The following is a 12,530-nucleotide window of genomic DNA, read 5'->3' on the forward strand; positions in this document are numbered from 1 at the left end:
TACATATTTAATACAGTACAATACTCTTGTATACATGGAATAAATGTAATTTTAACTCTTCTAGGCTAATTCTATCTAACCCTAAACCAACATGGTAAACTGGGGTACTTTTGTCCATAGTTGACAGCATTGTTAAACTTTCCAAAAATTCAAATTATACACATATGTGTGAGTACTTCTCAATGCATCACCAACAATGACATCTCTGCCAGGTTTTATATCATCTGAACAAATTTATAAACATCTAATATACTTGATTTGTAAAAAGCTAGACATCAGTGAAGTTAAGTTTAATGCCTGGCACCATTTATTAGTTACTTATTGTAATGACACGTTGATTCCTACATAGCATTTAATTATGTTCTTAATCATGTGAAGATACTACAATATCCAATACTAATTTCCAAAAACAAAAAGAACCCCATACCAGATAGCTATGTAATGAAATGTTTATTAATTTCTGGATATTATGAGTTTGAGATCTACATACTGTAATTTATAAACTTGATACATTGTTTTCAACATGACTTTGATACTTCAGGTGAAAGAAATATCTCAAGTTACAAATAGAAGGATTTTTGTTTGCTTATTCTGAGAGACTTATTGAATGTCTGAAGCTTGACAATTGTGGGACCATGTTTTTTAAGGTTATGAAAATGACTCTGTAGAGGACTTGAAGGAGATGACGTCCATATCTTCTCGGAAGAGAGGGAAAAGAAGGTACTTCTGGGAGTATAGTGAGCAGCTTACACCATCACAGCAAGAGAGGATTCTGAGGCCTTCTGAGTGGAATCGAGATACCTTGCCAAGTAATATGTACCAGAAAAATGGCTTACATCATGGTAAGAGGTTTGAAAAATATTTAGTGCCCTTTTCTCTTTTTTTTAGGGGGTGAAGGTACTTTTTATTTTGAGTAGATAGCCTAGACTGGCCTCTAAGTCTCTTTGTAGCCCAGTTTGGCTTTGAACTTTGAATCCTCTGCCTCGTTCTTCTAGATTCTGGGACTATAAGGTATATGCTACCATACCTGTCTTTGTCACTGTAAGCAAAGATAAGAAACCAAAATGCTTAGTGTACTTGGGTTTTCAGCCATTCATAGGCAACTTGAGAGGACATCAAAGAGAGCTTTTCTGTCACAACGGCTCCTTCTTATACACAGCTTCCATCAGTGTGGAGAACCATCATTTCTGGTCCCTCTTCCTCCATTTCCTTCAATAAATGGCCAAGAGATTAATGGTTTTTGCCCTGTCAAAAAACAAGCAACACACTGAGGAGAAAGGAGAAGACTTCTCATCAGTCTCTTCCCATTTTCTTCCACTCCAGACCTCATTTAATGGGGAGATTGTCTTTAAATGGCTATGAGGAGAAAAACAGAGGGTAAAAAAGAAGCATGTTTGTGGGAAAAGAGCAGAGAGGAGTTTATAAGAATCAGGAGAAGCTTGTGGTTTAGATAGATCAAGCCTAGAGATGTAGGTCCAGAAAGCTGTGATTAAGTAGAATTGCTTCTATTGTTTCACATTAACATCAAGTAGTCTGCCAAAAAGGCAGAGAGGAGGTATGAATGAGCTTAGTAAAGAAAGCTCAGTCGTGCCACAGACTTGACTTGCTGAGCATTTTGAGAGAACGAGCTCCTAGCATGTTTGTTACTCTGGCCTTGTTTTCCTAGTCCCAGGGCTGTACTCTACTCTCTCTCTTTCAGTGAAGTTTTTTTCTTTTTTTGGTTTTCCTAAATAGGGTTTCTCTGTGTAGCTCTGGCTGACCTGGAACTCACTCTGTAGGCAAGGCTAGTCTCGAACTCAAGAAATCTGTCTGACTCTGCCTCCAGAGTGCTGGGATTAAAGGCGTGCACCACCACTGCCTGGCCTCTCAGTGAATTTTTGCATTTAGGCTTTAAAAAAAAAATCAGAAATGAAGAAAATAAGGTCCAGTAAATAATTCCATGTAGCTCGTGATAAATCTTAGGAAACTCATTGGGTGTACTAAACTACTTGAGAGCAGTGCACTGGTGTGTAGTTCAGTGGCCAGTGCTTACTTAGTATGCTTGAGGCCCTGTGGTTATTGGGTTGGGGCACTTGGGAAAGGTGGAGGAGAGAGGGGAGTGAGTGAGGAGGCTGAAGAAGAGCTTTTGCCTTATCTTATTCCCAGACTAACGACTTGGTTTAAGTAAACTTTCCTGGATTTCTGTGTGCAATTGAACTTAGGTTCGAAGCTGAGATGTGAGATACTTAGTCCTACTATGCAAAGAGTTAGGACTCCGTTACATTGGGAATCAGACCTAGAGGTTAGCAGCAGTGAGGCAGGGTTTTAGACAGTGGGATTAGCCTGTTTTGTTCCTAGCTAGAGACTGGATCCAGGGCTTTGTGTGTGCTAGCCAATGGCTCTGTTGCTTTTGAGCTGTAGCCCTAGGGTGTTCTCATGTCTCTAGCCACAGGGCTAGATGGAGAGAGGAAGCTCATCCTTCTAAGTTAGGACATCCTGTGCCCCAGCCCCCGAGATGCACCAGGAGATCTAAAATGAAAAGCAGCAGCTGCTGGAGCTATAGAAATTGCATGTCTTGTTCACTAAAATGATGTAACTGACACTCCTTTCAAATGACTTGTAGGGAAATACGCAGTGAAGAAATCACGGAGAACTGATGTGGAAGACCTTACTCCAAACCCTAAAAAACTACTTCAGATTGGTAATGAGCTGCGCAAGCTGAATAAGGTGATCAGTGACCTGACTCCAGTTAGTGAGCTTCCCTTAACAGCAAGGCCAAGGTCAAGGAAAGAAAAAAATAAGCTGGCATCCAGGTAAATTTCTAATGATGCTCACCCATGTGAATAGTCTCTAGGAGGTAAGATTAGACCTTAAGATTTTATAGAAGAAGTGACCTTCAGAAATTACTTATTAAATAACTACTGTAGTGAGTTGTTTTTTGTTAATTGTTGTTTTTAAGTGAAATATGGCATTTATGCTTTTAAGAAGTTTGGGGGGTAGGTGACTACAGTAAGTACACTGTATTATGGCATAACTGAAAAGTTTTAAAACTTAAATTTGGTTTTTATATAAGTCAAGTTGACTACATAGTTAGCAATAAAATTAATTTATGTATGCTATTATTAATTTGAGACATGTACCCAGTTAAATAACCACTAACATGGTCAAGATATATTAACATTTTCATCACCTTAAAACTTATAAAGCCTGGTGGTAATGGCACACACCTTTAATTGTAGCACTAGAGAGACAGAGGTAGGCAGATCTCTGAGGTCAAAGCCAATCTGGTCTACAGAGCCAGTTCCAGTACTAAGCAACCCTGTCTGGAAAACAAAACAAAAAAAGAGGAAGATTATAAAACAAACCTTTCACTATCATCCTTTTACAACCATTTGTTATTTTATGTGTATGGTGTTCTGCCTACATGTCCATATAGCCTGTGTGGGCTTAGTGCCCACAGAAGCCAGAAAAGGTGTTAGGGCCACAGATGATTGTGAAACACTGTATGGGTGCTGGGAATTGAACGTAAGGACTTCTGGAAGAGCAGCCACTGCTCTAAATTGCTGGGCCATCTCTCAAGATCCCAAGATCTTTTTTATAAATAACAGTGTCTCATAGTGTTCTCTCCTGATCCAGAGTGTCATGTGGATGGAATATACTGTAGTAGTCTGGATATGTCTATCTTTAACTTAATGGGATGCCTTTGAGATCTGTCCATGGATAACTGGTTTCTTTGATTACTGTATAGATAGGGTTTATAGGAGTAGTCTACATTTTATCTGCTCACCAGATGAATGCCTTTGAGATCTTTCCAGCTTTTAACATGTTTGAATAAAAAGCTACTATAAACTTTGACTTAGAGATGTTTGGGTGGCTATGAATTTACATTTTTATTTTGATCAGTGCCCATGTCTATATGGTTTATCTTTGCAAAACAAACAAACAGAAACCTACAAGTCATCTGTGCAGTGGTGGTGCATGTACTTAATCCCAGCACTCAAGAGGCAAAGGCAGGTGGATCGCTCTGAGTTCGAGGCCAGCCGGGTCTACAGAGTGAGTTCCAGGACAGAAAGTTCTACAACAGAGAAACTTTGTCTCAAAAAAAAAATCATAAAAACAAAAACAAAACAAAAAACTATCAACAACTTTGTCTCAAAAAAAAAAATCAAAACAAAAAACTACCAACCAATCTGTCTTCCAGCATAGCTCTGAGAACTGTTTTAACCCAGCAGGACAGACAGTTCTACCTGCTTTACATCCTCTACAATAGCTGGGACCTTGTCTGTTGCTGTTTTTTTGTTTTTTGTTTTTTTAGTCACTTTAGTAAGTGTCTACATAGCAGCTTTAGTTTTTGAAAGTGAACTTAGCTTTCTAATGTCAATTTGGCTAAATGGTGATGTGTGGTTTATGATGAGGCTCTTTGGTAGGCACAAATAAACAAGTGACTCAGTTACTATTACAGCATTTGAGGGCTTGCGAAATGGTCCAGGTTAAGAACACTCGCTCTTTTGGGAGACCCAAGTTTTGTTCCCAGCACCCACATGGTGCTCAAAACTGCCTATGACTCCAGCTCCATGAGGATTCAACGACCTCTCCTGGCCTCTGCAGGCACCTACAGACATACAGATTTATACCCTCCCTAACACACAAGTAAATAAAAATCAGTCTTAAAACGAAAATGCCCTATAGGTGTCAGTGAGACGGCTTCACCAGATAAAAGTACTTGCCAATAGAGAGACCTCATAAACAGGTTCAATTCCCAGATGCCACAGTAGGAGAGAACCCTCGAAAATCTGTCCTTTGATCTCCATACATGTAACATGCGTCTGAACACACAGACACATTCACATTCACTCTTACTCTCTACCACCCCTACACACTCATTCACCCACATTCACTCTCTTGTTCTCTAACACATACCACACACTCATATAGACTCTCATTCTCTAACATAGACACAAGAAGAAGAAAATTTCAAAGCGAAAAATGTCTGATAGTGATAAAGCATACTCATTTTTATTTATTTTTTCTTATTTTAGAAAATACATTCTGAAGTCTCTTAAAAGAGAAGATGAACTAATAATAGCTCTTCCTTTCACAGAGCTTGTAGGCTAAAGAAGAAAGCCCAGTATGAAGCTAATAAAGTGAAGTTGTGGGGCCTCAACACTGAATATGGTAAATCTCAGTCTTTAACTTTGCTTTCTCTTTGGTTTGCATATTCTTGCCTGAGCTCTGTATACTGTTTACTTCTCCTCTGTTGTTGTTGTTGTTGTAGTAGTAGTAGTTGTTGTTATTGTTGTAGAGGGAGAGGGTTTGAGACAACATAGTCCCAGCTGTCCTGGAACTCACAATATACATCGGGCTGGCCTCACCGTTACAGGAGATTTACCTGCCATTGCCTCCTGAGTGCTGGGATTAAAGGGGTGCACCAGACCCAGCTTGGCTCTCCTATTTTGCATTTATCTATTCAGAACGCCACATGCCCAGCATCAGCTCATTCTTGTCTGTAAGTGTGGCTGTCTAGATTTCTGCTCCCTTAGACAAATGCCACTAGTGTTCTCATGAGCTAATCCATAGTTAGGCCTTTCTTGTTGTGATTGTGTTTCTAGCCAGTGTGGACAACTGACTTCAGTATTTCCCTTCACTTGAACTGTGTAGATCATTTAGATCTGTGTTTTTCAGGTTAGTTGTACATTGAAATAAATCCATGAGTATTTATTAAAATATAGAGTTCTGGACGTTCTTAGATTTTCTGAATTGTAATAGAACCCAGGAATTCTCTCTCTCTCTTTTTTTTTCCTTTTTTCTTTTTGGTTGTCGTTGAATATCTCAAATCTATAGCTTTGGATAGCCTAGAACTTACTATAGATCAGGCTGGTCACAAACTTGAAACGACCCTCCTGCTTCTGTTTCCTGAGGACTGGGTTAAAGAGATTCACCATCATATCTAACATAATCCATATTTTGGCATTTCCCCAGATTCTGGGTTATTTTGTTGTTTTCTTATTTTTTTTCTTTCATGGTTAGAAATTCATCCCAAGGCTTTGTGCATGCTAGTAAGGTGAGTGTTCACCCACTGAACTGTGTTTGCAGCCCTTTCATTTTCAACTGAATATGGTTTTATTATAAAAGTAAAAGTACATTCTCTCATGTTAGTGACATTCTAAGTGTTTTTGTTCTGTCTTATAGACAATTTATTGTTTGTAATCAACTCCATCAAGCAAGACATTGTAAACCGAGTTCAGAATCCAAGAGAAGAGAGAGAACCCAGCATGGGGCAGAAGCTTGAAATCCTCATTAAAGATACACTGGGTAAGGAGAGCACTGTTAGAGACAGACAACAGCTTATGATGTACAGTGCCAGAGTCAAAGAGGAGCTCCTTCCCTCTCCATGCCTGCCCCATCTGCCCCCACCTCTCGGTAGGGATTTATCTTCCTCAGCATTTTCACAGGGTTCTAACAAACTTGCATATCTGACTTCTCATCCCTGACCAGATTGAACACTGTGGAGAGGATCAGGGAGGAAGGCATAGAGAGGTTAGGCTGGTTGGTGGCTTGTGGGAGGAATATCTAGTACATAAATTTGAGATGCTACAGGGTCAGAGCTCAGCTGCAGTAAGAGCAAGTCACCTGTTAGATCACACACTTCCTGAGGGCCGCAGAGCTTATTGCTGTCCCAGAAAATCACAGACATATCACATTAAAAGGCCAGTTGTTCATCTTGAGTACAATCAAAAACAATCTCAGATGAATAGCAGGTCTTAAACACCAGTATTGTCCTAGAAAATCACCTAGTGAAATTGTATACAGGAAGTAAGGCAGTTTGCTTGGCCTAAGAGGATGGATGATTTTATGTATTCTTTTAAAGTACTTCCAGTATTCTTTTTCTTTAAAAGCATTTCATTTTTGTGTAGTAGTTTGAGAGAGAATTTAGTTTTATAAGATAAAATTACTTTTTACCTTTTTGGTTTATAATGTAAAAGCTTTTGTATATCCATTAGTGTATGTTCTCTTATACTAGACAGATAACTTGACCTGTTACAAAATGCTTGGCGCACACTTTCTTTCCTTGCCTATCTTGAGATTGTTTCTCCTCCTCTTCTGTCATAAAATATTTTCTATTAAATAACCGATACTGCATTGGTGTTTCTTGGTGGGTGGTGTGTTACTTTTGCCTAGATACAGACTATCCTCAGGCCTAGATACAGACTATCCTCAGGCCTAGGTACAGACTATCCTCAGGCCTAGGTACAGACTATCCTCAGGCCTAGATACAGACTATCCTCAGGCCTAGATACAGACTATCCTCAGGCCTAGATACAGACTATCCTCAGGCCTAGGTACAGACTATCCTCAGGCCTAGATACAGACTATCCTCAGACCTAGATACAGACTATCCTCAGGCCTAGGTACAGACTATCCTCAGGCCTAGATACAGACTATACTCAGACCTAGATACAGACTATCCTCAGGCCTAGATACAGACTATCCTCAGGCCTAGGTACAGACTATCCTCAGGCCTAGGTACAGACTATCCTCAGGCCTAGATACAGACTATCCTCAGGCCTAGATACAGACTATCCTCAGGCCTAGATACAGACTATCCTCAGGCCTAGGTACAGACTATCCTCAGGCCTAGATACAGACTATACTCAGACCTAGATACAGACTATCCTCAGGCCTAGATACAGACTATCCTCAGGCCTAGATACAGACTATCCTCAGGCCTAGATACAGACTATCCTCAGACCTAGATACAGACTATCCTCAGGCCTAGGTACAGACTATCCTCAGGCCTAGGTACAGACTATCCTCAGGCCTAGATACAGACTATCCTCAGGCCTAGGTACAGACTATCCTCAGGCAGGCTCAGCTGTTTTTCTCAGTGTGCACTTTGAGGTCTCTGTTACTTGACTTTGCTCTGCTTCTCCTGGGTGCACCTTATCACCTGAAGGTCACATCACCCTTGGTTATCTCTGCTCTTTGTTGCTTCTTTAACCTTTTTTATCTGCTTTTTATTTCATTTTCACTTTTTCTTATTCAGTATTCTTGTGTCATGTTGTAGGGTATGAGTGCATTCGTGTGTGTGTGTGTGAGTGTGTGTGTGTGTCTTGGGCATGGAAGTCAGGGTCTCAGATATACTTGTCAAGAATACTATCACTGGATGTAATGTATGAGAAAAGGAGAAGGAGGAAGAAGAGGAGGAGAAGGAGGAAGAGGAGGAGGAAAAGGAAGAGGAGGAAGAGAGAAAAAGAAAGAAGGAAGGAAAGAAAGAAAGAAAGAAAGAAAGAAAGAAAGAGAAAGAGAAAGAAGAGAAAGGGAGAGAGAAAGAAAGAAGACGGTGACAATAAAAAGAATACTACCACTCACTCCTCTTGTTGCTTTCATTTTTTTTTTTTAACTTTTATTTTCTGTGTCCTATGTCTGTGTTTACCATGTCAGAGGACAACTTGGAGGACTGGTTGTTTCCTTCTATGTGGATCCTGGGGATCAAACTGAGGTTGTCAGAGTTGACAGCAGCCTTTAGCCTCTGAACCACCTTTCAAGCTCCCTTCTGGTTTTTGAGGGTCTTTCTATATAATTCAGTCTGACCTCAAACTTACCAGTCTTCCTGGTCTTAGCCCCCTCTCTTCATGTCTTTGTTTTTTTATTTTTTTATAGTTAATATTTGTATGTATGAGTGTGTCCCATGTCACACCATGAGTGTGGAGGTCAGAGGACAGCTCCGCACCATCTGATTCCATAGACAGAAGTCAGGTTATCAGGCTTGGTGGCAAATGCCTTTATTTATCCACTGAGCCATCTTACCTGTCTTCTTTCATTTATGGACATTTTCTTTAATATCATTTAGTTTATTTTGAAATAATAGTGGATTAGGGCATTCATGATCCAGTCTTTTACCCATCCTTCCATTGTTTGTAGATAAGATTTTATTCTCTTTTTTCTTAAAACTACTCTTTCATAGTATTTACTGGATATTAGAGTTCTGAGGGTACCTGCTGGTGTTGCTAGGTTCTTAGGTTTCTTGAACAGAAATTTGGTCAGAAGAAAAGCGTTTGAGGGAGAAAGGCACTTCTGAGGGTAGACATGGCCTGCTGTAGGTCATTTATGTAGTGCTTATTACTGTGTACTGCATTTGTATGCAGTGAGGTTTGCTCTCACATGCTGTCCCTCATATGTAGCCTGTGGGAGAGTGGTGGTGGGGGTGAGGTTCCAGTCTTTTTCTCTGTAATTTTTTCTTTCATATGGTAATAGTTTTTAAAAGATTTATTTTTATGTGTATGAGTGTTTTGCTTGCATATATGACCATATGCCTTCAGGGGTCAGAAGAAGGGTTGGGGCCCCTGGAACTGAAATGGTTGTGAACTGTCTTGTGGTGCTTGTGGGTCCTCCAAAAAAGATCAGACAGTGCTCTTAACTGCTGAGCTATCTCCAGGTGCTTGTATGCTAATGTTGGTAGCCACTGTCCTGACAGTGTTCTGGTGACTCCATTTTTTTTCTTAAATTTTTTTTTATCTAAAAAAATTAGCAAAAATAATACATTAGGTTTGTTAGGACATTTTCAGTCAAATTTATTCTTTTTAAATTTTTTTATTAGATATTTTCTTCATTTACATTTCAAATGCTATCCCAAAAGTCCCCTATACCCTCCCCCAACCCCCACCCCACCCCCGACCTGCTCCCCAACCCACCCACCAGTCAAATCTATTCTTGTTGATTCTTCTCCTCTCCTGTTCTTTCCTATCCCCTTGTAGTCACTGCTTATGGTCACTTTTCCATTTCCATGTCATTTGTGTCCTGGTGTCCTCCCCCACACTCTGAACCCTTCTTTAGTTTCATAGCATATCCCCACACACCCCAACATTCCTACTCATAGATATAAACTAGGATTGACACAAGACCACGAGGTGTCCTTCTGAGTCACTTTTGTTAACATAATGCTTAGCAAATCTATTCATTTTCCTGAGGCTGTCATGACTACAGTTCTTTTAAAAATGGAATTTACAAAATTTTATTATGTGCATATGACACCTTTTCATTATCCATTTGGCTTGGCTCAGATTAGCTTTTCTAGCTTCATGGAGTCCTCTCTTATCAGTCTATAGCAGCTTACTTTGTACAGTTTTTCGTTTTACTTTATCTAGTTCAACTCTTCTTTCATACAACTCCTACCGTTCTTGTCAGTCTCATGACCAGTCCTTGTCCTACCAGTGAGTGTGGATGCTACCAGCTCTCCTGGCAGAGTTCTGACAGGGCAATTTTTTTTTTTTAATTTCTTTGCATCTTTCTGAAGTTCCTCACCTTAAGCTTACTCCTCGATTGAACAAAATCCCTATGGTTTCACACAGAGACCTTGTTGACCTCTGATTTCTAGGGAATTCCCTGTTTGACTGCTTTAGACTTTTTGTTCTCAAGTTCATTGGTTCCTTTTGTTTGCTTCATGTGGACTGTTAGTGTTGACATCACACAGGTCTTCATGTGGACTGTTAGTGTTGACATCACGCAGGTCTTGCAGATCTGGGTACCTTACTCCCACCTTGAAAATTAGGGATGCAGAAGACTCCAGATCTCACGGAGATTCCTTTTCACTTGTTCATGTGCCCTGGGCTGACTGTTGTTAGAAATGGTTTTTCACCAAGTGTGATGCTTCATAATTCTAGCACTTGGGAGGACACTAAGGCAGGAAAAGCCCAATTTTGAGCTAACTAAAGCTTCATAGGGAGACCTCTTTTCAAAGAGAGAATCAAAGAGTTGATGGAGGTGTTCCCAGGCCTGGGGGCGGGGCTCCTAACTCCTGAGCCAAAGTGATCCTCTTACTTAGCCTTCTGGGGCACTAAGACTGTAGACGCAAGCACCACTGAGCTCAGTTTTCCAGGGGTAGAATTTTTGTGAAGTTTGTTTTATTTTGTTGTTTTAGGGACAGGATTTTGCTATGTGCCCATGGAGGGTTTGGGTTTGAGGTGGGTGTCTTGCCTGTCTACTTGTTTTATGTGGGGAAATAAAAGTAAGCCTGCTACCACACATGTGGCAACACACTCCTAGACATCACAGTTACCTGAGCTCATGTCTCAACCGTCCTAGCCAATACAGACAAACACTCATCCTAAAATATGTGAATGAATGAATGAATGAATGAATGAATGCATGCATGCCTGACTGCTATCTCCAGAGTCTCTGTCAGGTTAAAAGCATTGGAATTTCTTTGTATTACTGGTTTGCTAGAACATTTGGAGCAGCTGTTGGTGTGCTCACGCATGCGTGGTGTGTGTGTGTGTGTGTTTTGTGCTGTTCTTTATTCTTGGATCAATTACTTACAGATTGTTGTATGCATTTTTCCTGGAGAAATATGAACTAGCATGTTGATGCTAGATGAACACCAACAGAGCAAAGCAATGGTTTCTCACAAGTCCACCTTGGTGAACCAGTAAATTTATCTGGCCTAGAGTAAGGAGTTGCTTGCAGGAACATCGGTTAGCTCTAGGCAGCTGTTACTTCACAGAGTCCCAGCCTATGATGGTGTTGCCCTCCTAGCACTCGAATCATAGAGGCAGAGGTCGTTCAAGGTCATCCTGAGCTATATTGAGAGTCTAAGGCAACCTATGCTACACAAGACCTTGTCTCAGAAAAAAAAAAAAAAGAAAGAAAAGTGACATAAAATTCCCCCAAAGATAAGAAGTTCTTTGCTTTTGCTAATCTTTTTTTTTGTTTTTGTTTTTTGTTTGTTTCGAGACAGGGTTTCTCTGTGTAGCTCTGGCTATCCTGGGACTCACTTTGTAGACCAGGCTGACCTCGAACTCAGAAATCCACCTGCCTCTGCCTCCCGAGTGCTGGGATTAAAGGCGTAGGCCACCACGCCCGGCGTTGTTTTTTTGGTTTTTGGTTTTGGGTTTTTTTGTTTTTTGTTTTTTGTTTTTTTTTTTTTTTTTTTGTTACAATTTTGGATATTTTGTGGGCATCTGAAAAGATGTTTTCTACATTTTCTGGCACAATTCCTATGTATGTTTTGTTGACTGGTATTCCTAAACAAGTCACCTTTCTCTTTCATGTTGTCTTCCTCTTTGCCTATAGGTCCATATGTTTTTAATAGAACCGAGAAAGGCTCTAACAAAGGTGTTTTGAGTTTTACCTCCTATTTTGTTTTGAAATGCTTAATGTTTGAATAGGAGTTAGTTCTACTAGATCCTCATTATGCATTAAGATGTGAATCCTACAGTGGACAAGGAGGAAGAAATAGCATAGTGTATGTCTGTATTTCATTGCCCTCATTCCACCATTTACAATTTATTTCTGTTCCTGTGTACATGTGTGTTTGAGGGGAATATTTGAAGCTAACTTGTAAGTATTATGATTCTTTATTCCTATTTCAGCATGCTTCTCTTAAAACAAAACAAAACAAAAAATTGGTTTTGCTTTTTTAAAAAAACAGAATCACTCTATGTATCCTTGGCTGTCCTGGAACTTGCTATGTAGATCAGGCTGGCCTCAAACTCACAGGTGCTGGGATTAAATGTGTGCACCACTACTCCAACAAGTATGTTGTCTTAGCCACA

At 40.0% G+C, this 12,530-nt stretch overlaps 1 protein-coding gene across 3 annotated transcripts in view; it reads left to right on the plus strand.

Annotated features, from left to right (window-relative positions):
• The window catches only part of Crebrf (CREB3 regulatory factor), a 61,044-nt gene that overhangs the window by 41,564 nt on the left and 6,950 nt on the right, over positions 1 to 12,530 (plus strand). For all 3 annotated transcript variants that reach the window (XM_017317723.2, XM_011246717.3, NM_029870.2), the window contains exons 5-8: positions 648 to 842; positions 2,603 to 2,792; positions 5,081 to 5,154; positions 6,169 to 6,291. In XM_017317723.2, the coding sequence (XP_017173212.1) occupies positions 648 to 842; positions 2,603 to 2,792; positions 5,081 to 5,154; positions 6,169 to 6,291 (582 nt within the window). The remainder of the gene's footprint in view (positions 1 to 647; positions 843 to 2,602; positions 2,793 to 5,080; positions 5,155 to 6,168; positions 6,292 to 12,530) is intronic.

The sequence above is a fragment of the Mus musculus genome, chromosome 17 (genome assembly GCF_000001635.26).
Source record: "Mus musculus strain C57BL/6J chromosome 17, GRCm38.p6 C57BL/6J".
Classification (NCBI taxonomy): Eukaryota; Metazoa; Chordata; class Mammalia; order Rodentia; family Muridae; genus Mus; species Mus musculus.